Genomic DNA, 24129 nt, shown 5'->3' with positions numbered 1-24129 from the left:
TCAGGAAAAAAATCTGTCTTGTCTCTCCCTCTTATATTGCAGCCTAACCAAGCTGCTTACAGAATGTATGTAAGCAGATATTAAACAACATGTACCTGAAGTCTATATTTCAGGAATAATTGGGGATACGAGGATGGGAAGGAGCTCTGGGGGTGTAGGGTTGTGGTTTTGAAGTGCTTTGTGCACTCTATTATGACTTGCTTTTAAAATTTTAAGACAAAGGATTGTGGTATTTTGAAAAAATTGCCAACCCAACTGCTGATGGGACCTGTGTAGACAATCATACTGGAAGAAATACAGTTAAAGGTCCAGTAAATATCTAGTCCATATGCATTGTTTGCTATCTTTTCCCTGATGAAGGGGCGTTTTTGGACCTCAAAACACATTTGCTACTCTCTTGGTTGCCCCCTGACCCCTACTGCACCTTTTAACTGTGATGTGGTGATTAATTTCACATCTTTGCTACATTACAGTACAAGCCATTCTATTATGATTGGATAGCAATATCTATAAGATAACCTTGAAAGTCTACCTCACAAACTATATTGTTTCAAACAGTTTTGCCAGTGGCCATTTTATATACATTTGAAGGGCTTAGCTTCATTTTTAAGAGAAAACTTTACTGTAGCTTTTAGATCAGGTGTGGCTCCTACTTCCACAGGTCAGTTCAGGCCTATTGCCTCTTATAAAAAGATCAGGTGTTTCAGCCCAAAGTACTTAACACTGCCTATTTCATGTTGAAATAAATTAGATCAATGTATTGGGAAGACATCATTCACCTCTGGGGCCTGCAGTCAAGGAAGTACATTATGTACATCCCAAGCATGAGACATTGATCTAAATTGTTTCAACTTGGAATAAAAATAGACATTTTTAAGTTACATTTACTTGTCTGCTTGGTTTTTTTTTTTACCACTCTGATGATTTATGCTTCCTAATAATACTTTTTGAATAATACTTTCAGGTTTTTGATGGCTGGATCATTAAAGGAGAGAAGTTTCCCAGTTCACTGGATCACCCACTCTCCACCAGTGAGCGCTACACCGATATATGCGAGGATGGCAACATGCAAAGTATCACAAGGTCATCTCAGAATGTGGCAATGATTTTCTTCAGAGTGCACAAGCCAGGCCATGGCTTCACACTGACAATACGAAAGACTCCAAATTTGTTCCGTAAGTCGCTTAATTTCTCCTCAGCAGTATTTTCACTGAACTGCCGACATGATCATACATCTCCCAGGGAGGATGAAATAATGAAGGGAATGTTAGAACAATCTGATAAATGTCCAGCCAGTAATGACTATTGATTTTACTTGTATAGAAGTGAATAAAACATATATTTACTACTAATAAATACTGATGCACAGTTTTATGACAGGTAGGAAGCACAGCACTCACTGAATACTCATTTCTTGTAATAACTGCATGTACTACATTGAATGTCAAGAGCAAAGGAAGATAACTACAAGCCAATGCTGGTGCTAAAATAGTGTGTATAGTTGTGAATGCCAACACACCTTAGTGTAACGTGTCAAGATGACTGAAGGTATCACTAAAAATAAACATTTTGTGTAAACTTTATTTGGATTTAATGTATGTATCGTTGTACTTGGCTCTTCCAATGGTAATGCTCTTATAGTACGGACTTTTGTGCCTCCACATTATTTACAGACATTACAACATGCCTTTCTTTATAAGGTATGAACTACTGTACTCCGAAACTTTTCCCTATCTTTGTGTTTTAAATCATTTAACATCGAAAGAATAGGTACATTGAAAACTTTTCTTTTTCATTTTAAAATGATTAAAGTATAACTCCATGATCTCCCCCAGTCACCACTCCCCTCAGCAGCCCTACCCCAATGCATTTATTGTTCTTTCAGAATCAGTATAAATACATTTCTCAAGCTGTCTGGTCATTTGAAGCTTGGTTACTCCTGATTAAAGCAGAGAAGGGGCTCACATAGTGATATGACTTCCAGTTTCTGCAATATTCTCTTATGAGCCCAAGCTAGCTTCAAGACACACCTTCAGGGGGTGTGTTCATGACAGCCTGGGCTCAGAGGAAGTGGGTTGAATGAAGCTGGATGTCATTTAACCCAGAAGCAGTGCTGGGTGGTGCAGTGAATCTTTAAGTGAACAGCGATGAAGACAAAGTGAGTATTGCAACTCGAACAAAATATTTTTTTTTAAGTGCCTTTGTCATATTGAAAAAAAATAAATAAAATAAAAACAATTTAACAGATTTAAAATCTCAGTTAGGTTTTTGCAATCTGTGTCCCATGTAGAAGATTTTCTTTCAACTCTGTCCTGCAAACACAACAGGATAGAAGAAGAAATATTTCCAATGTGATGTAAACCACCTCTTAATTGTTTCTGCTACAAATGTTGCTTATGGAAATTGTTCTGGCAACAATGCAAAATTTCCCTTAATTTCAAACTTATTGACAATTGTCAGCAGGACAAATAAAATCTCTCTAGCAGGAACACATACTGCAGTAAATGGGCATGGTTCTAACAGCCCACCTTTTTATCTAAAAAAAAAAAAAAAAAAAAAAAAAAAGACGATGTTCTCCTTTTAGATTCACTTTACTTATTCACTTGTGTTCAAAATAATTACTTAGCCCAGGTCATTCTAATCAGAAAACTAACAGGCCGTTCAGCAGTGGAGAGGTTTGTACCATGTGGGGCACAAGGTGGAGGGTATTTTTCCGTATTGAAGTACTATCATATTAGCTGCTGGAAAAATAAGACTTGGCTTGAAAAAATGTGCTATCGTTCAGCACCTCAACACATTTTGGGTAGCAAAAAAAAAAGTCATACAAATAAACCTCCTTACAACTGTCAATTTTAGAGCGATCAGATTTTACTGGCATTAGTTGGTAAGGGGTGGTGCTTAAAAGATACAGGAAATGTGTCTTTGTTAGCCTACTCAAACTTTCTTCCAGTGCAAAACTTCTTTGCATGGTATCTTTTCTTATAACTGCATGCTCGCTTTAAGTAAGAATTTCTCCAACTGCATTTAGCGTGCATGTACTCTATGGGGTTTACTTACTAAAGCTGGAGTGCGCAAAATTAGACTCACTTCTGCATAGAAACCATTTACCTTCTAACCTCAGTTTGTTCAGTTAAGCTATGGCAATAAAACCTGGAAGCTGATTGGTTTCTATGTAGAAGTGAGCCTGATTTAGCACTCTCCAGCTTTAGTAAATAACCCCCCATGTGTGTAGTGTGTTGGACAGACATCTCTGTGTTCCTCTTCTTTTACTCAACCATTCTGATCAGCTTTGGGGTCTTATTGGCATACATCTGCACTTATGAGAATTTCTAAAAATAATTTTATAATGGCGGAAGACTAAACAGTCAGCACTACTAACTAGTGGAATTTGGAATATACAGTAATTGCAATGTACATACTACAGTGTTAATGCTAGCACTATTACAGAAAAGCAGAGCAGTTCCTGATTGCCACCAATTGAGATTCAGTTTTTATTTAGTGGGAAATATAGAAAGGAATTTGGTTGGTTGGTCTGGGCAACAGTTCTACATGCTTTAGATTTCCTTGCTCAAGTTTTTATAGATTAGCCAGTGGAACCACCTGCACTGGCTGTAGAAATAACTGAGAATCCTCTCATCTGGGGTTCATGGATCATATGGGGCATCATAAAATGATCAGTAAGTTCAATGAAAAAATGACAAGCAAAGAGTGATGATGACTGTGTGCATGAAAATACATTAGACTTTTTAAACAGGAAATTCTCTTTAAATTCCTTGTATTCAAGCACAATAACAGTAACATATTGTATTTTTTTTTGTTCTTTAGCATGCAATGTAATCTCCCAGGCACCAAGTGGAAAATTTACCATGATCATTCCCCATCAACACAGAAACTGCAGTTTTTCTATTATATACCCAGTTGTGATGAAAATATCTGACTTGACCCTGGGTCACTTTAATGAGCTACAGTTAAAGGTATGAACACAACACATTCCTGTTTGCAGTGGCCAGGCAGTAAATTGATGCATTAAAATTTGTATTTCACATACAGTATGGGACATGCCCTGATTAGGTTACACTATGATAACAAGTATTGTGAAGTTATTTCATGAAATTTACATTGTGAAATTCAGGCTTTGTATATACTGTGCAATGTACATGTGATAGCTGGTCACTAAAAGAATATCAGCGCAAGCAGAAAACAAATCAGATTTTTTCTACATACTTACCTGTAAAATCCTTTTCTTGGGGTACATCATGGGACACAGAGAAGGCTATTCATGACTATGTGGGTTATAGGCCACCTATAGGTGAATGGACACTGGCCGACCATTCAAAAAGGAGGTCCTACCCTATATAACCCCTCCTATTCAGGAAGTACTTCAGTTTTTGTAGCAAGCAATGAAAATGAAGAAGCACAAACCACACCCATGGTATGCAGAGATCTTTCTCTTGCTGACTGAGGCCTAGGAAATAATGAAGGCAGAACTATGTCCTGATTGAGATGAAAGCTAGAAACAACCTTTGGTAAAAAGCACAGATGAGGTCGCAACACCACTGATGCAAAACCAGAAATGGTTCTCTGCAACATAGAGCTGCCAGCTCCGACATCCTTCTCGCAGAAGTGATTGCCACTAGAAACAACACCTTACGAGTCAACAGGACCAGTGGAATTTCTCCAATAGGTTCAAATTGTTTTTTTGCAAAACCTCCAAAACCAAGTTCAGGTTCCAAAGACACAAAGGTAATCTGACAGGAGGATCCATATGCATCACTCCTTGTTCAGACCAAAGAGTGAGATGCAATGGGCCTCTTGGAAAAAAAATAGCTAATGCTGAAACCTCGCCCTTAATGGTTTCCACAGCCAAATTCTTTTGCAACCCTGTGATAAAAAATATGCAGCGCTCATATATAGAGATTAACCTGATTGCATAAGTTCAATTAAAATTAAGCAAGATTCATAATTAAAATAAAACATTAGAGTATTGAAATATTGAGCTCGTGACTTCTGTGATGAATCCAAGGTCGAGAAACCAGAGGGAAGTAGGTGACTCTTGTGATGTAAAAACTGAGAATAGCTTGCACTAACCAGATGTCTCAGCATATGAAGCATGGAGTAATTAAGACCTACTCCTGGTGCTCTGAAAGGAAGCCACTGCAGAGGATGATGTCATCTTAACTCTCGCCACTAGATGTCATGTTCCCAGGAGAGCAGGACTGGGATCCCAGAGATATACATCAGCCAATGAGGGGATTAATCCAGCAAATCAGCAACCCACAGGAGACCAAGAGGAATCCAGCACCTTCAAAAAGCTCGGGCTCCCTCCAAATAAGAGAGCCACAGGCCCAAAAGCTCTGATAGTGTAGTATGTAATTTATTTGTGCAATAATACAGAAAGGTAAAACACACTTACAAATCCAATAGCAGGATCATAAGGTTGCTAAATAGTGAGTCCAGACAGTTGGGGGGCACCTCCCTATAGCAACCCTGTTTGAAGAAACAACAGAATCCTGCCAACCACATATCTGTGAACCTCAAACTAGGCAATGTAATCCTTTCAGGTTCTGTAATAAATGTTCTAGAAATTTCCTTTCTAGCACCCAACATGATGGGGATGACAGAATCTGAAACTCCCCTATCCTTCAGGATCTTGGTTTCAATTGCCACGCCGTCCGTTTTAGCGACCATAAAGCTGGGTGCAATATAGGACCTTGAGACAACAGGTCTAGCCGATACAACAGGGCCCATGGCTCATCTACTGCCATATTCACTATGTCTGCATACCAGGCCTTCTTGGGCCATGCCGGAGCAATCAATATCACCGGAATAGACTCCTCCCAAATCCTGCGTAAGAGACGCGGCAACAGCTTAATCAGAGGAAAGGCATAAATCAGTGAGAACTGGTTCCAAAGAATCACTAAGGAGTCTACCATTGCCATGCAAGGGTCCCTTACCCTGGACACAAAAAGACCGACCTTGTTGTTGAACCTGGATGCCAACAGATCTACATTCAGGCAACCCCATCCCTGGCAGATTTCCTTGAAAACATTGGGATGCAAAGCCCATTCCCCTGGAATCAAATGGCGGCGACTACGATAATCCGCCTGCCAATTTTCCACACCTGGAATGAACACTGAAGACAGACTTGGAACATATCTCTCTGCCCAGATGAGAATGTAGTTCACCTCCTTCTGGGCACCTTGACTCCTGGTACTGCCCTGGTGTTTGATGTATGCCACTGCTGTGGCATTGTCAGACTGAATCCTTACAGGCAAACCGTGAAGCCTGGATGTCCAATACATCAGAGCTAGCCTCACTGCTCGAAGTTCCCGGACATTGATGTGAAGAACCCTTTCCCATGGAAGCCATGTTTTCAGAACTGTAGCCTCCTCCAGAACGGCCCCCCAATCTGAAAGGATTTTCCCTTTTCCAAATTGTGAGTTATCAACCACCAATTCAGGCTCTGTCGCACCTTTGGAGACATACTGTAATCCAGGGCTGAAATCTTTTTGTTTCAAACAGACAGAATGTATCTTTGCACTGGTCTGGAGTGGAATTGGTGTCCTCATTCAAGGCTAATCTCTATGCCCATCTTCCCCAGCAACCTCATACAGAGGTGAATTGAAGGATACCTCCTGGCCTTTAAACTGCCAACCTCATTCCTCAGGGCACAATGTTTCCCTGGAGGCAGAAAAACCTTTGCCTGAACCGTGTCTACATCCCTAAGTACTGCAGGCTCCACACTGGTTCCAGGGCCAACTTCTTGAGGTTGAGCACCCAGCCCAACTGTTCCAGGATCTACATCGTAAGGACCACATCCTGCTTCAGATCTGGCACCGACCAATTACTGAGCTAGAGATCATCTATATAACCTGTGACTGATACGCCCCAAGTTCTGAGTAGCCCCAACACCGGAGCCAGAATTTTTGTGAAAAGTCTGGGAGCCATGGCCAGGCCAAACGTTAGTGCTGTGAACAGGAAATGCTGAGCTTCTACAGCAAACTGTAGAAATCTTTGGTGAGGAATGAATAAATCAGTACATACAGGTATGCGTCCTTGATGTAAAAAAAAAAATCTCCCTACTGTAGGGACGCCAGTACTGACTGAATCGATTCCATACAAAAGGATCGGACATTTAGGAATTGATTTAGCCCCTTGAGATCCAAAATGGACCTTACATCCACATTTGGTTTTGGGACTGCAAACAGGTTTGATTAAACCCCTGAAAATCTTTCCATGACAATAGGCAATCGAGTGCTTGAAATAAAGCTCTTCTTCTCTCTGGATTTATTGGTACATTTGATCTTAGAAACCGGGGAGAGGGAAATACCCAAAATTCTAGTCTGTACCCCAGAACAATCGTGGAAATTACCAGTTTGTCTTGGATTAGAGCCCTCCATGTGGCCACAAAATTCAAAAGCCTTCCCCCCACCTGAACAAGTGACGGCACCTCTTCATAAGGAGGCAGACTTTGGATTTGTCTTAGATGATTTTTGCACCCAGGGCCTCCTTGGGTTTTGATTCTGAGACGCTTGCCTGGTAGATGAGGGCCCAGCAACCAAAGCCCCTGACAACTTAAAAGAAGGGTATTTGGATTTCCTCTTAGAGGGTAGAAGAGCTCTCTCACCCCCTGAAATCTTTTGGCTATATTTGTCCAAACCTTCTCCAAACAGCCATTCTCCATGAAAGGGAAAACCTGCCAACAATTTTTTGCATGGCAGTTCTGCTGACAAACTCTTCAGCCACAAAACCCTGTGCATATGCACTGAAAAGGGGGACAAGTGAGAAATTTTCTGAATTGAATCCTTAAGGGCATCAACCGTGTAACACAAAGCAACCTGAACATCCTCCAAATCCTCGGCCGAGCATTCCCCCTGCGTTGATAGTCTTCCGATCCACTGCTTGACACAGTCAGACTCTTGTAAATGCCAATAGCTGCCAAAGCTGGCAATGTGGCAGACCCTGTGAAGGATAAGGAGGCCCTAAGGAGAGACTCCAGCTTCTTATCCGCTGGGTTCTTGAAAACCTGTACATTATCCACAGGACATGTTAATGATTTATTCAGGGATGAAACAGCTGCATCCACTACAGACAACCCCCATTTCTTTGGTCAAAACAAACTTTTGTTCCATGGGGTACAAGAAAGAAAATCTTTTTGGTGGAACAAAAACCCTGTCTGGGAGATCCCAGTCGGCATACATAATTTGCTCCAGAAGAGGATGCACTGGAAAGGCCTGAGTACTCTGTGAAGGCTTCAAAGAGTCCAGGGAAGAATAAGTAACCACAGAGGTTTCTATCGGAGGTGGCCCGAATTCAGACCATATCAGATCAGTGAGGTCCTGGACTAAAAATCTCCGAGACTGGGAGGCAGAGACCACCTGTTTCTCTGGCTGTGACTCCTCAGACAGAAATTCTACTGCCTGACCTTCCTCTAGCTATTCCTCATCCTCAGGCTCCACCCATACCTGCTCCTGGATTGGTGTTCTAGTGACAGGGATCTCTCCCGCTTCTTAGTCCCCTGAGAAACCAATGCAATCATCCCAGCGATCTTATCTTCTAAACCTGCTAAGGCTGAAGCAAGATCATCCTTGGTTACATATTCTGAGGCAGAAACCCCAGTAGCAGCCACAATGCCAGATAGACGCAGTGGCTCAGACTCAGGAAAGGATATTACAGCAGACCTTCGTCTAGGTTCCTCAGGACCTGGTGGTGGTACATTGGTGCCCTTTCTTGCTGCACCTCCCCTACTCAGCTTTCTGGAAGACATTACTTACGATAACGCCAACTTGTGCACGTCCACTAGTAAACACAGATCTCAAGATACAGCTATACAAGTAGTGTACTGAAGTAAAAACCTGTGCTGTGTCAGGAGATTCCCCTGCAGCAGCCCACGTGTGCCCTGGCCTCCAGATAAACAAATATGGTCGACTTCCATTTCTGGACGCTACTGCGCATGCGCCGGCTGTACTCCTTCTAGTGGCCGAAAACAGAAGAGCAAGCACATCTCAGGAACAATTGCGAGCACTCCCCCTGGTGAAAACTCACAGTCACAACACTTCTCCTTTTCCCTCCAATTTAGAGCTTTGTTTGTTTATTTTTGCAGAGAGAAAAAAAGGCGATATCTTAGCAGTCCCGTTACAGGTCCCTGACTTCTGTCAGGCACCAACCTTCGCCCATCATGGCGGGCATTGTTATACAAACCTTCAAGTACTCAGTCCCCATGCTGAGGGGCCACTGCCTTGGACCTGTATAGCACCCTGCTGGAAGCGCCTTGGTCAGACTTAAAACTGCACAGGGTTCCATATGCGCAGGGTCCAGCACCGTAAGGCTGCATTACAGGCAAAACCTCAAGGATTCTTCTTCTTATCCAGTGATATCAGGAACCATCCATTTTGGCTAACAGCTTTCCGAATGGATCCGATTAAAGTCCCTGATTCTCTAATGGAACCGTTCTGAACTTTCAGGTATGCTCCAAGAGCACAGCAACGGTTTCAGTGACCATCCACCTTATAGACACTGGTGATAAAAATGAAGTACTTCCTGTATAAGAGGGGTTATATAAGGGTGGACCTCCTCTCTGATTGGTCGGCCAGTGTCCATTCACCTATAGGTGGCCTATAACCCACACAGTTATGGATAGCCTGCTCTGTGTACCGTGATGCACGATAAAGAAATAATTTATTATATGTTCAATACAAAGTTACATACACATTAGGGGTGTTGTGCTTGCTTTAACTCTTGTGCTGCCCTGACGCTAGGAATTTTCAGCCCTTATGACACTCTAGGCTCTGACATGATGTATACCCTTTTAATGAACCACAGACACAATGTAAGCTGAACGCAGCAAACTTTTGTATTGACCAAAGCAAACAATGGCTTCAAATGTGTCCGTCAGGCAAACCCTGGGACAGCATCCAAGAATGGTTGGATGGAACACCAGGCAATTAGGTACGTTAAGATAACAAAAGCAAACAGTAATTAAAAACAACACATGAATATACAGAGAATGATAGATACCAAATAGTTGAACGTACCAAGAGGGCTCACTGGTGGAAGGGGAGGTTACCACTAAAGAGGGGCTTGACTGCAATGAATGCTAATCCTATGGTGAAGGGTTAAGCTTTATCTGGGGCCAGCAGTGTATGTGCTGAGTGTTACTGAAGAGAAGGGAATTTTGAACTAAGCCCACTCACCGGATCCTGGAGGTAGTCGGCACACAAAGGAAGCAATACAGGTTCTGTACTCCAGTCAGAGGAAGAATGGATTTAGTAGGTTGGTCAGATGTGAACACGGCAGTCCGGGTTTGCACCCGCAGTGCGGTCTGTGGATCGCCAACAGGAGGAGGGAGGGACACAGGATCCCCCAATGTTACACAGCAAAGCAGGCTCACCCTTGCAGGGAAAACGATGGCTCACAGGCCCCTGGTAGGTCATGGTCACAGCAGCAGGATGGCAGCTCTGAGGCACACTAATGGATCCTGGGGAGAAGAGAGAGAGACCGCTGAATACAGCTCTTTAAATAGCCTTTTCGGTTAGCAACGTGCCGAGAGATGTAGTTTAAGAGACTCAGGAGACCAGCTATGGCTGAACACAAGACTACAAGTCCCACTGTCCTTTGCTTCTCGGCTCAGGAATATTATGCATGTTGTCTGAATGCAGCACTAGAGGGAGAACTGGAAAAGTCTGCAGAAATGAAGGTAACGTCCACTGCATTCATATTGTTGTAGCTGACACCTGGCTACAGGAGGATAGTATGGATCCTGGGTGAGGATAAGCTGCATTCATTGCTCTCTCTTGTGTGTACAGGAAATGTGCTGCATGTATGATTAAAGTACATCTATGGTCATAGCCTAAGATTTGCCAAGCTATTGTCAAATGTAAAACTGTAATGTAATAAAAATATATTGTAGTTTCCAAAGCCATTCTTAATAAATATAGGGCTCACTTGCCACTCAGAATGTGCTAAAACGTAGCTTTCCAATGTCCAGTGGTGCTTTTCCCTCTGTAGAATGGACTTGGCAGTGAGAAGGCCTATTTATCTGTACATCCTTGATGTGTAGGCTACTGAACCCCCATGGCCTCTTGACATTATGCAAATTATGGGGTATATCAGTGAGCATTTAGGACCAACTTAAAAGGTAACTTCACTTTTGTTGGGAAAAAATAATATAGTGTATACAATTGCTACACAAGTTGTAATTGATTGTTATTCAGAATTACCTTTCCTTTTCAGTCTGTAGTGCTGTAATTTTCTGTAAAATGCAATGCAATGCAATACACTGTACACAAATGTTGTACAGAACACCACCGGAAATGCCATTTCCTGCTTGTTTGATTGGCTTATTGGTTTTCCCAGAAGTCTGCACTAAGCTACAAGTCAGATTTTGAGTATCCCCTGAAACAAAAACATAATTTTTGTTGATATACTCCCAAAGGGAAATCACATTCAAAGGGACACAGACCCTGCCACTTTCCTCATTAGAGCCCTGCTGGTGCAGCAGCTGACAGATAATTACACAATAACTCCCATAGAAATTCACTCTGCACATGGACAAAGACAACCAAGCAGCTATATCTTCAGAATAACAAAACGTAGTAATCTGCAAAAAGATTTGTCAAAATCCTTGCAATGTATAGCCCAGGCTAAAAGTTTTGAGAATGGCACAAATATTAATTTACCTGCAAGGAAACACATGCAGGCAAGGGATTCACAGGCAAGGATATTGCTGCTACTAATATTGCACTTAAATCAATCATTTATCAGATCATCAAAAACTACAAGGAGAGAGAATCAGTTGTTGTGAAGAAGACTTCAGGGCACTCAAGAAAGTTCAGCAAGTGCCAGGACCGTTTCCTAAAGTTGATTCAGTAGCGGGATCAGGGCACCACCAGTGCAGAGCTTGCTCAGGAATGGCAGCAGGCAGGGGTGAGTGCACACACAGTGAGGGATGACTTTTGGAGGATGGCCTGGCATCAATAAGGGCAGCAAAGAAGCCACTTCTCTCCAGGAAAAACATCAGGGACATACTGATATTCTGCAAAAGGTAGAGGGATTGGACTGTTGAGGTCTGAGGTAAAGTCATTTTCTCTGATGAATCCCCGATTCCGATTGTTTGGTACATCTGGAAATAACCTTGTCTGGAGAAGAAAAGGTGAGTGCTACCATCAGTCCTGTGTCATGCCAACAGTAAAGCATCCTAAGACCATTCATGTGTGAGGTTGCTTCTCAGCCAAGGAAGTGGGCTCACTCACAATTTTGCCTAAAAACACAGCCATAAATAAAGAATGATACAAAAGCATCCTCCGAGAGCAACTTCTCCAAACCATGCTGACAAACAATAGCTTTTCCAGCATGATGGAGCACCTTGCCATAAGGCAAAAGTGATAACTAAGTGGCTTGGGGAACAAAACAGCAACATTTTGGGTCCATGGACAGGAAACTCCCCAGACCTTAATCCAATTGAGAACTTGTGGTCAATACTCAAGAAGCAGGTGAACAAAAAAATCCCACAAATTCTGACAAACTCCAAGCATTGATTATGTGAAAATGGGTTGCCATCAGTCAGGATGTGGCCCAGAAGTTGATTGACAGCATGCAAGGGCGAACTGCAGAGGTCTTGAAAAAGACGGGTCAACACTGCAAATATTGACTCTTTGTATAAACGTAATGTAATTGTCAATAAAAGCTTTTGACACTTATGAAATGCTTGCAATTATACTTCAGTATACCATAGTAACATCTGACAAAAACATCTAAAAACACTAAGGCAGGAAAATTTATATTTGCGTCATTCTCAAAACTTTTGGCCATAAGAATGTTTTTTTCAAAAAAAGTGCAGTTGCTCTTTAAAAGCTTATCTATCAGTAGTGACAATATTGCCATAACATCAGAAGAGGTAGGGTAGCATTGTCAACCCATCACAGAAAATAGAAAACTCTGCACCAGTATGGCAAGATCATTGTTTATGCTGCATGGGAGGCAAGAGAAAGCAAAGGATACACAGACAACATTTACAGCTACACAACATCTGACTATTAAGTCTCCCCCTGCCTTGTGGTTTTGTTTAGGGACTACCTACAGAAGAGCAGCTAAAAGCACATGGGCACATATAAAATTCTGTGTGTGTGGGGGGATTCAAGTAAACCTCTCCCCATTCAGACCAATGATTACAGTGTCTGAAGGGGGGAATCTTTGACTACCAACATTCTTTGCAACTTCAATGTTATGTAACTAAGTGCCAAGAGTTGCAAAGGAGGTAGATGTTGGAAGATATAAACAGGTCACAACAAACCATAAACATGCAGGGTTCCTGATGTTTAAAGGTTAACGTGGCAGCATGGAGCACTTTGCATGATACACTTTATTTAGCTTACACAAACCTGTCCCTACAATGAAAGGGCAGTTAGCTATATTTTCCCCCAGACCAAAGATTCCCAGTCCTTCCCTGATCAGTGTCTACATAATTTAAGTTGCAGTATTCCTTTGGAACAATGTCATTTGTCTATGAACTGTTTTGTCATTTAGGAGAGAGAACTGTGACTGGATTGAATCAAAGCATATGGCTTTTGCCTAAAAATGTTGGCCTTTAAATATGTCTATTTTAAAAGTGATATTAAAGGCAATAACAAACATGTTATACATCCTTGCTGTGCAGTGGTTTTGCACAGAGTAACCCCAATCCTCCTCTTCCTGGCCCCTCCCTCCTGCCGAGTGCCTCCACAGGAAGCAGCTTGCTATGGGGGCACCCAAACAGGCTCACTCCCGAGCCACTGATCTGCATGCCCATTCGCACACAAAGCTGCGACTCGGCCTCTCTCTCCTCATTGGCTCACTGGCTGTGACTGACAGAAGAGGGAGCCATTGGCTCCCACTGCTGTATCAGCCAATGAGGAGAGAAGGTCCCCAGAGAATCAAGAATGCATGAAGGTAAAAAACCTTCAGCTTTTACCACCACTTTAACTTTCCATAAGGCTGAAAAGAATGTGTATATATTTTTGCATGTAGCCATATGTCCATCTGCCACTTAAACCAGCTCTGTAGCTTTGTATGGCCTTGGGCTGGCTAAGAGAACAGCCCAGCTTGCTGTACTACAGTTAAATGTTTTAAGTTACTGCCAGTCCATAGCTATTCCTCCCCTGTAGATTTCTCAATTTTTTTTCTTTCACTGAGTACTCCCCATGTTGTGCTAGGTAGTGTGTCAAATTTCCTATCAAAATCATTATGACCAACCGGTTGCTTCAATGTGCTCAGACAAGATGAGAAGCATGGGGAGGAGTTCCTAAAAGCTGAAATAGTAATTTACAAATAATGCAGATTACTTTCACTCAACGTATTTTGTACTTTTGTTGTGTAGTTTTAATTCTGTCTTCTATATTCAGATTAACGGTTATACAATGTCAATGCATTTGCTTAAAAAAATGTAATTAGACATGTCCTTTTTACAGAAGCCACCGCCAAAAGGATGTGGGGGAGCCGGAGATTTTGTGGAACTCTTGGGTGGTACTGGATTAGATCCATCAAATATGTTTCCATTAGCTGACCTCTGTCATTCATTTCATGGATCAGGTACGTTTATAGTCACCTAATATAGCTAGTATTATTCTCCTGTCTATGAATCCTATCTGTGTTTTCAAGGCGAACAATCAATTAGAAAGGCTATAATAATCCTACGTATACAAATCTTTGCTTAGATGCAGTAAGTGGTTAAAGGATATAAATTATAACATACTAGCTTCTCCTATTACTACATTCTCATATCAGTGTAGATATTAATGATACAGGACAGCATTAGACCGGATTGGCCACTACCATGGGTTCAAAGAGAATCATGCATTTTTATGGGTTGTAGTCCCTGCAAATGTATGGTGAATTTCACCAGGATGAATTTTTTTGTAACCATAATGCAATGCATGGCCTTTAAACTTAGGTCTGCTGTCTTTGTCAGTATGTGTTGGGGTAATTTAGGAAGAGCTCACAGTCTGTGTATGGATGTTAGGCGAGTTGGTTGCTAAATTGTGCTAAATTACTATGGATTGCAGTATGGTGCAATCCCATGTGGTCACAGTTCAGGCAATCAACAGTTCACTTTATTAATTCCCTTTTGTCAGCCAAATGTAGTTGCTCTTTAGCTGCTTTAACACCCAAAGGCTTTTTTTTTAAATTTGATGTCACATTTATACAAATTTTTTGCTTGAAAATTAGTTTTTAAATTTTTTTTGTGAGGGGGGTGGGGGGTGGTATATTATATTATATTTTCTTTTGCTATGTCCTTTTTCTGTTTGGGAGTGTGCATCGTGAGGTTGTTGCTGATATAGGTACCACATACTTCCTTCATAAAGCTTCCTTGGATCCCACCAATATTAACAACCTACGCCCCATCTCCTTGCTCCCCTTTTCCTCTAAACTCCTTGAATGCCTGGTCTACAGACCACCTGATTAAGAGTAACTTTCCCCTTCAGTCTGGATTTCGCCCTGAACACTCCACAGAAACTACTGTCCTAAAACTCACAAATTATTTACTAACCGCTGAAACCAAAGGACACTATTCTATACTCCTACTTTTGGACCTTTCAGCTGCTTTTGATACAGTTGACCACCCCTCCTCAAAAAAAAAAAAAAAAAACTTTACTACATTGGTCTCTGTGACTGTACTCTTCATTGGTTCTCCTAGCTATCCCACCTCACTTTCAGTGCCATTTACAATTCCACTTATTCTTCTACTCTACCTTTCTCCATAGGGGTTTCCCAAGGTTCTGTTCTTGGACCTTCCCTATTCAGGATCTACATCTCCTCCCTGGGTCAGCTGATAGCCTCCCATGGCTTTCAATATTATTTCTATGCTGATGACACCCAAATCTATCTCTCAACCCCTCAGCTCACATCAGTCTCCTCATGCTTCACTAACTTATTGACTGACATATCAGTCTGGATGTCACACCACTTCCTCAAACTCAATCTATCCAAAATCGAGCTCATAATATTTACTCCCCATATGCCTCTTCTCCTGACTTCTCTGTCAAGATCAATGGCACAACCATCAACCCTCCCCCCATGCCAGGGTGCTCGGTGTAATCTTGGACTCTGCACTCTCCTTTTGGCCCCACATCCAATCACTCTCCAAAATGTGCCGCCTCAACCTCCGCAACATCTCCATAATATGCCTTTTCCTAACCAATGACCCCAAAAAAGCTTCTAATTCACTTCCTGGTCATCTCTCGCCTCAGCTACTGCAACTCCCTCCTCATTGGAATACCTTTACATAGGCCATCCCCCCTTCAGTCCATCATGAATGCTACTGCCAGACTCGTCCACCTTACCAACTGTTCAGTGTCTGCTACTCCTAGAGAGGCCAATCCCTTCCTTGGCTATCAGTCACCTAACTAATTAAATTAACTAATTAATCAGCTCAGCCCCCACGGTTATTACTTTTTGTATCACTTGACCCTCCCTTTTAGATTGTAAGCTCTATCAAGCAGGGCCCTCTGATTCTTCCTGTATTGACTTTTATTGTAACTGTACTGTCTGACCTCATGTTCTAAAGCGCAGAGCAAACTGTTGCCGCTATATAAATCCTGTAAGATAATAATACTTGTGTGGTAAAGTAGTGCACACAAAAGCACCTCATATTTATTCCCCCTATATCTGCCAATAAGTTCAGACAATTTTCATTATTAGAAATATTAAGCAGGCCTAAATGGAGAGGCAGAGGTTTTGCACAGGGAGGTACTAAGGGGCAAGCAGTCTCTGCAGCGGTGGTTGGACCGCACCATCTAAAGGCAGGGCACAGCTGCCTTTTCTATTTCAGAGTGGCTGTGCTATACAGCCACAGCATGTGCAGGCAATAGATAAGTGGCAGAAAAAGCCTTCTTTTTCCTCCTCCTAGATGTAGCTGGTTTCTGCAACTGCTAATAATGTGCTCTGTTCTTCCTTCTCCGCCTCTTCTGCTAATCCCGCCACAACTCATAAAACTGGCAATGAAGATTCAGCAAAATTATTTGATCACACAACCACTGACTTGCTGCAGCAGGATGTTCTTGGTCATGAGCAAGCATTCCTTGCTTCAGACAGTGAGGACCAGGAAGATACTGCCAGAACCATAGAGAAAGGGAATATCAGGTAAAATGCATCAAGAGGCATTAATATTCCAGCAGTTGGAACTTACTGCCAAATGAGCTTCAGCGATGGGGAGGGAATTGCTAAAAAGGTGGCAGACATCTGTGAGTGTCGCTGATCGGAAAAGAATAAAGTTCTGAGGGAAAGGCAGAACAGCATCAATGGAGGATTTGTCCAGGGGCAAGGGCAGGTTGAAAACAACTGGAGGTAGCAGCAGTCCTAATCCATTTGACAGGACTGCCCATAGGTTCAGGCCACTGCTAGACCCAGGGCCTTTTAAAAGAGCTATGCAATGTGGGCTGTTTTCAATGTATCTAGTGCCCACAGCACCACTGTGACCTATATGGGTTTATTTACTAAAGCTGGAGAGTCCAAAATCAGACTCCCTTCTGCATAGAAACCAATCAGCTTCCAGGTTTCATTGCCAAAGCTTCATTGAACAAGCTGAGGTTAGAAGCTGATTGGTTTCTATGCAGAAGGGAGTCTGATTTTGGACTCTCCAGCTTTAGTAAATAAACCCCATAGTGTCTGCTTGAAATCTTTTAGATGTAGTAAAAGTACCAGCCATTTGGGTACCACATGCACAGGGAAACACATGACTCTGCACCAAACAGCTTAGTAGAATGAGACAAGTTGGGAGAAAAAGCCCTGTACTCCTCCTCCTCATTTCTTACTTTCCGCATCTCCTCCCCACTACACAAAGTTCTCTTGCTGCATCTACCACAATATCTACAGCTTCTAGGTTTGAACCTCTGCAGAATTCTCCTGCACCCACCCCCACAATCTCTATCAGCATCCTTCCAAAGGCAGGTGCCTTCTGTAGCTACGGGAGGGGAAGATAAAAATATTCCAAACTCACCCCCATGCCTAAAATTGTATTGCCAGCTTGGCAAAACTACTGGCACGTGGAATGGAATGTGTCAGTTTAACTGCACCACTCTTTCAGGGGCAGGGTACATATGACCAGGGAACATGGCCCAATAATCATGGGCAGGGATGCTACATATCCTTTCCACACACTGGGTCAACCTTCTGACAACTGGAATGATGCAGAATGGGACAACACCAATAGAACGTTTTCTGTCTGACTCTTCCAAGCTGTAAGAAAAATTTCTATAGCCCTGCACATGCTGCTGGTACCACCACATGTCTTAATTGATGGTGCCAGGACAGTCACTTGTCCCCCACCTCCTCACTGACCTCATAATCCAACTCATCTGAACCAGCAGCCATCCCCCCTTTTTCAAGTGCCCCAAAACATATGCAATATCCGAGGCTAAACACTGCCGTACTGTATGTCTGATGGACAGGAGCCACACTGGACCAGAGGTACTGGCAACTTTCTAGAAACAGGCCACAAGGTGGCTGAACACAAGCCTGGCATATGTCCCCAACCTGGTGATGCCGTGGTTCATCAGGAAGCACCCTGGCTTCCAGGAGGTCAGGCCAGAAGATTTTATGACCACTTTAGGCAGTCACAGCCAGCCAGTGTTTGCTTGGCAGAAATGCAGCACGAACATAAAATGCCTGCTAACTACATCATCTGTGACATTTCAATACACTGGAACTTATTGATGGCTCCACCAGCAACAACACTCCATCAATCTGTGTGATTATAGTATGAAGGCAGGCTCTGGGGAGATGGGGGTCTTTTCATTACATCAGTGACACATCGTACAAAATGCATACAACATTTTGGGACGTTTTCAAAAGGTGACCAAAATGATGAGTCATGACAAGGTGGGGACCAGTGATACAATCCTTCTCATGTTCCTCCTGAAGCACATACTCTGTGGCCTGATGCACAGGGCATATCAGCAAGAGAACTTAATGCTGTCTTTGAGCCATCAGGATATTTTGCCTGATTCCTTCCTTCCTGTGAGGCAGAGGAGGAATATAAGAAGGACAGTTGGGGTTCTGGCAGTAAGAAGAAGGAAATGTTTCCAAATTCCTCACTTTTCACTCCCCGCACAAATCCCAAGAGTTGTACATGGGTGGGGTAAGATTATTGAGGACAATGTTCAGGATTTGGAGTCTTTTGCTGCAGACGTTGTGTTGTGAATGGGATCTTTTATGCTCAAATGGCTGCACAAGGACTCTAGGATTCAGGTCTTCAGCAAGAGGGACCATACGAACTTCTTTGCTGCATTTTGCGGATTGTGCTTTGCTTTAAAGAGTTTTTTTTAAACTACAGTATTCAGGCCCAGCTGCAGGAAGCACCCACATGAAGTGCCTGAACCACATGATTGCTATACTGGGTCACAATCTCAGAAGCAAGGACTCCGAGGACCATTGGGTGTCTAGGCTAGACCACTGGCTTACACAGTATATGCTGGAGCTTTTGGCTTGCCCTGCAGTCAGTGTCCTGTCTAAGAGGGCCTTCAAAACAGCTGGAGGCTTTGTTACAGAGAGGTAAATCTGCATATTACCTGACAGTGTGGACTAGTTCAGTTTCATTAAAATGAACCAGTTTTGAGTTACCAATGACTACAAATCCCATTTGATGCAACAGGATACAGGGAGTTTGGGGAATATGGGACTGTAGTTTTAAAGTGTTTTTGTGCACTTTGTTTTAACATTTTATTAAACCTTTAAGGCAATACAGTGTGGTACGTCTAAAAAGAAGCTCACACACTATATTATTAGACTGTTGTGGAACTGGTCAATGTGTACAGTGTAGATGGCTTTAGCTTCATTTTTTTAATTGTTTTTTTCCGTAGCTTTTAGATCTGTTGTGGCTGCTACTTCAGCTCATCATTTTAGGATTACTGTTCTGTAACTCCACCTAAAGCTTAAAGGCATCTCCTAAGCATGTAATTAATAAGTTTGATGTTTTCCCATGTCGTCCTCAAAGATGCATTAACCCTCATTCTATAGTATTTAAATAGAATTTTGTTTTGCTCTATTAAATGTCCTCCATGGCAGTGCTCATTTCCCCATGCCCTTTAGACAATAGCTTGCCTAATTGTCTAGAATAGGGGTCTCCAAACTGTGGCCCTTTGCTTGCTTTTATGTGGCCCTTGGGGCACTTTTCCTTCGATTAATATGAAGCACTATTTTTTCCATTGACACCAACGATGGGGCACTATTCTTCCCACTGACACCAATGATGCTACGCTATTTCTCCCACTGACACCAATGATGGGGCACTATTCCGCCCACTGACACCAACGATGGGGCGCTATTCCTCCCACTGACACCAACAATGGGGCGCTATTCCTCCCACTGACACCAATGACGGGGCGCTATTGCTCCCACTAACGCCAACGATTGGGCGCTATTCCTCCCACTGACCCCCAACGATAGGGCAATATTCCTCCGACTGACCCAAACGATGGGGCACTGTTTCTCCCACTGATCCCAACGACGGGGCACTGTTCCTCCCACTTATCCCAATGGCGGGGCAGTTCCTCCCACTGACACCAGCGACGGGCACTGTTCCTCCCACCGCTACCAGAAATGGGGAACTAATTATCCCATTGACACCAATGATGGGGCATTCTTCCTCCCACTAACTACCAAGCATAGGGTATTGCTTACTTCCACTGATGCCAGGGCATTTTCTGCTTCCACTGGCCCTTTGTTTAAAACTTTGGAAACCCCTGGTCTAGAAAATGGCCAGAATTTAGATTTGGCCCCCATGTACTTAATTTGGGTTCAGTACTAACTTTTGAAGATTTCACACAGATTCAACAAATCCACCGCAAATTGTACCCAGGCAGATTTACTCATCTCTAGAGTTGACCTAATAATTTACTATCATTCTCTGCTAGGAAAATCCTTATTAGAATGCAGAGAAAACAAGAGACAGCAAAGCTATGGCTCTATGCTACCTCCTAGAGACTGCGGAAGGAAAGATTCTTCTCTTTTTCTTTTGCTACCTCATTACAGAATCCTAACAATATGCTGATAAAACAAAAGACAGACTTTGTCAAACAGATGCATTCTTTAAAGCATAAGTTCACCTTAGTAAAAAAATAAATAATAAATGTGCATCTTTTTGCAGGTAAAAAAAAAATGTGCATTTATATTTATTTTTACTAGGAGCCTAGAAAGCATTGCATCCATGATCAGCAGATCACGGGTGCCATGCAGGACTTCTGCAGACTGGTCTGTATATCTGTGTGCTCATACCTCATATGAGCAGGCAGATATACACGGAAAAGAAGAGAGAATGAACTACCACAGCGCTCAACAGCGCTGTGGTAGTTCATTGAAAACTACAAGCTGACAGCCGCAAAGGCTGTTGGGACTTATAGTTTTTCATTCACAGAATTCTGTGAATGAATGATGTGGCCAGGTGAGCGGAGCCCCGCACGGTCACATCGTTTTTGAATTGTGACAGCAGACACAGGGAGAAGATCCTTGGTCTGCTGTCATACCAGGGACTGGGGGGAACACGGGCATGGGGGCAGCTACAGCGCTAACATGTAACATATTACACCCAGAATATGGGTGTAATATGTAACCTGTTACAAAAGGTGAACTTATTCTTTAAAGAAGTAAGCCCAAACTGAGCCAACAGGGGTGGCTATTGATATAGTGTATTTGGACTTTTCTACAGCATTTCACATAGCTCTCACATATGGCTAATGTGCACTGGCCAATGGATCAAACAATCCTGCAGTGCTGAGTGATCTTTCACATTTATTTTATAAATAGGCATCACTTCATGGCTGTGTCATACATGGAACTGGCTTAACATTGCTGATCCTTCAATCATAAAGTGAAAGATCACATAGTGCTCTGGTGCTATATTATCCATCGGTCAGGACGGTGTCTGCTTACAAGCAGATGGAAGTTAGACACACTGTGCTACACTATTATGAATGAGCATTCAGTGCTGCCTGTTCATTCATAATAGTAAAAGATGACTTAGGGCTGCAGTTCTAAGTGATTTGTCTGTGGTTGCATGTACTGTATACATACAGGGCACCAGCAGATACATAATACAGGTAGAGCTGCAGATTTTACTATTAAGAATGAACAATCAGGGTTGCCGATTCATAATAGTGACTGATAACTCAACTTCGAGAGGGAGCAGGGGCTCTGTGCTGGGTGTATGTACCCCCATGGATGACCATAAAATACCAGCATGCAATGCTAACCTGCAGCTTCTAGTATGAGCAAGATGCTTTCCTGCATTAAAGCGGTAGCAAACCACAAAAGAAAAAAACATCTTCTCTTCTCAAGTTAGGACCATAAATCTTTAATATGCATCGCATACTAGCACATTATCAAAGAATAACTTTAAAATGTAGCTCTCCAGTGATGCACTGTCACCTCTGACAGGGATTCCACCTTTTTCCCATTTTTTCTTACGGGTTCGCGGGCTCCATCCATTTCAATGGTCGAGCCACTATGACCTCACGGCCGCAGCACTCTTCACTCAATGGATTTCTACCTGTAGTTATAAATCAATACAAAGACTTTACTGCTGCTTTAGAAAAGAGGTATAAACTCAACAGAGAGACATAAACTTGCCCTACATACAAAGCATTAGTAAGACCTGCTTGAAAAAGCAGTTCAGTTTAGATACCAGCTCACAAAAACTATTCTGTGAAACTGTAAAGATGCAGAGAAGGGTGCCTAAATGTCAGGGTTGCTATAAAAGAAAGCAGGATTCATGGAAATATGGAAGATTCTTCCACATGAACTAATTCTGGCCAAATAAGTTGATTGTTTAAAAGTGTTTAGAGGATACCATGTGGGTTTTTTTTGGTTTTTCTTTTGAGGAAGGGGGGGGGGTGAACTTGATAAATACATAATTTAGTCTGACTAAGTAAGTGTATAACACAGAGCATCTGCAAATCACTGAAACCTTGGCATGTTTATCATGAATTTGTTCTTCGGTTTTACATTTTTTATGTCATTATTATTATCATCACTATGCCTATTGTTTTTTTACTAAGTTGTGCTTTTGTTCATAGCCCAAATGAAGATTGGATGTGACAACAGTGTGCTACGCATGGTTTCAAGTGGCCAATTTATTAACCGGGTGACATTTGAGTACACACAGCTGGACAGACAACTGGAAAGACAGCAGGGAAATAGCGTAGAAGGGGTGTGCTCTCCAATTGATTGATCTTGTATTTTTTTCCTAATTCCAAAGCATTATTTTCAAATAAACAGAATCATAATTATTCATTTCCAACAATTTACTGTTTTTTTAGCTGCTCAGCAAGCAAAAGTTAAAATCGGCTATGACATGTTATTTTAACAGACTCTTCCCTGCTTCTTGATTCTAATACAAGATGGCGGCCAGATCTTTGAAAATTGTTGTTAAAAAAATTACAAACAGATGTAAACATCACAACTTAATATGATAATTGCTGAAGTGAAATAATCGTTTACCATGTCAATAAATTCATGTAAAGTTATTCTGTCACTAGATTATAAAAAAAAAAATGGTCTCCCTGGAAAGAAAGGAATACTTACCTTTCCAGCTACTAGTGCCATTGATTTTCTCTCTCAAAGAGATACAGTGGCTGAAGAATCTTAAGTATCTAACACACTTCCGGGTGTATCAGAAGAGGACCCCCCACTGTGCTCTGCGGTGTCATCCACCAGTCCTTATGACAGTACTGTGTTTCTTAGGCAAGCCATAGATTATGCAATTTCCTTTCCTTCAACCATAGGTGTTGATGTTGGAATCTCTACCGCTGCGCTACTGTATTCTGACAGTGGGAGGTTTCCCAGCCATCAGGATACAATCACTGCTGGTCATTATAGCCGCTATCAGTGATTGCACAAAAAAACCCAGACAGGCTGGTTGTCCTGAAGCTGATCGATAGATCAACTTTAGGACAACTAGTCTGCCCATAGATTGATCCAGCTGAATTTCCATCCATCTATGGCCAGCTTTAGTCAGATAGGGCCAAGTGGATTGAACCACAGAGCATAGTAGGAGACCAGCATCTGACGCACCTGGACGTCTGTCAGATAGTGAAGAGTTCTCATCCACGGTAGCTCTTCATGTGAGTAAAGGAGGCGGGACATGTAAGTGTGAACTCTATT

General features: G+C 42.3%; 1 protein-coding gene across 2 annotated transcripts in view; it reads left to right on the top strand.

Annotated features, from left to right (window-relative positions):
- Positions 1 to 23255, top strand: part of CRHBP (corticotropin releasing hormone binding protein) — a 31948-nt gene extending 8693 nt beyond the window's left edge. For both annotated transcript variants that reach the window (XM_089694216.1, XM_089694217.1), the window contains exons 4-7: positions 965 to 1175; positions 3826 to 3974; positions 14445 to 14565; positions 23043 to 23255. In XM_089694216.1, the coding sequence (XP_089550342.1) occupies positions 965 to 1175; positions 3826 to 3974; positions 14445 to 14565; positions 23043 to 23197 (636 nt within the window). In that variant the 3' untranslated portion in view covers positions 23198 to 23255. The remainder of the gene's footprint in view (positions 1 to 964; positions 1176 to 3825; positions 3975 to 14444; positions 14566 to 23042) is intronic.
- The last annotated feature ends 874 nt before the right edge of the window (positions 23256 to 24129 follow it).

The sequence above is a fragment of the Staurois parvus genome, unplaced genomic scaffold, assembly GCF_062004578.1.
Source record: "Staurois parvus isolate SC_StPar_1 unplaced genomic scaffold, SC_StPar_1.0 ptg000656l, whole genome shotgun sequence".
Taxonomy (NCBI): Eukaryota; Metazoa; Chordata; class Amphibia; order Anura; family Ranidae; genus Staurois; species Staurois parvus.
This window is presented reverse-complemented; position numbering and strand designations above follow the sequence as displayed.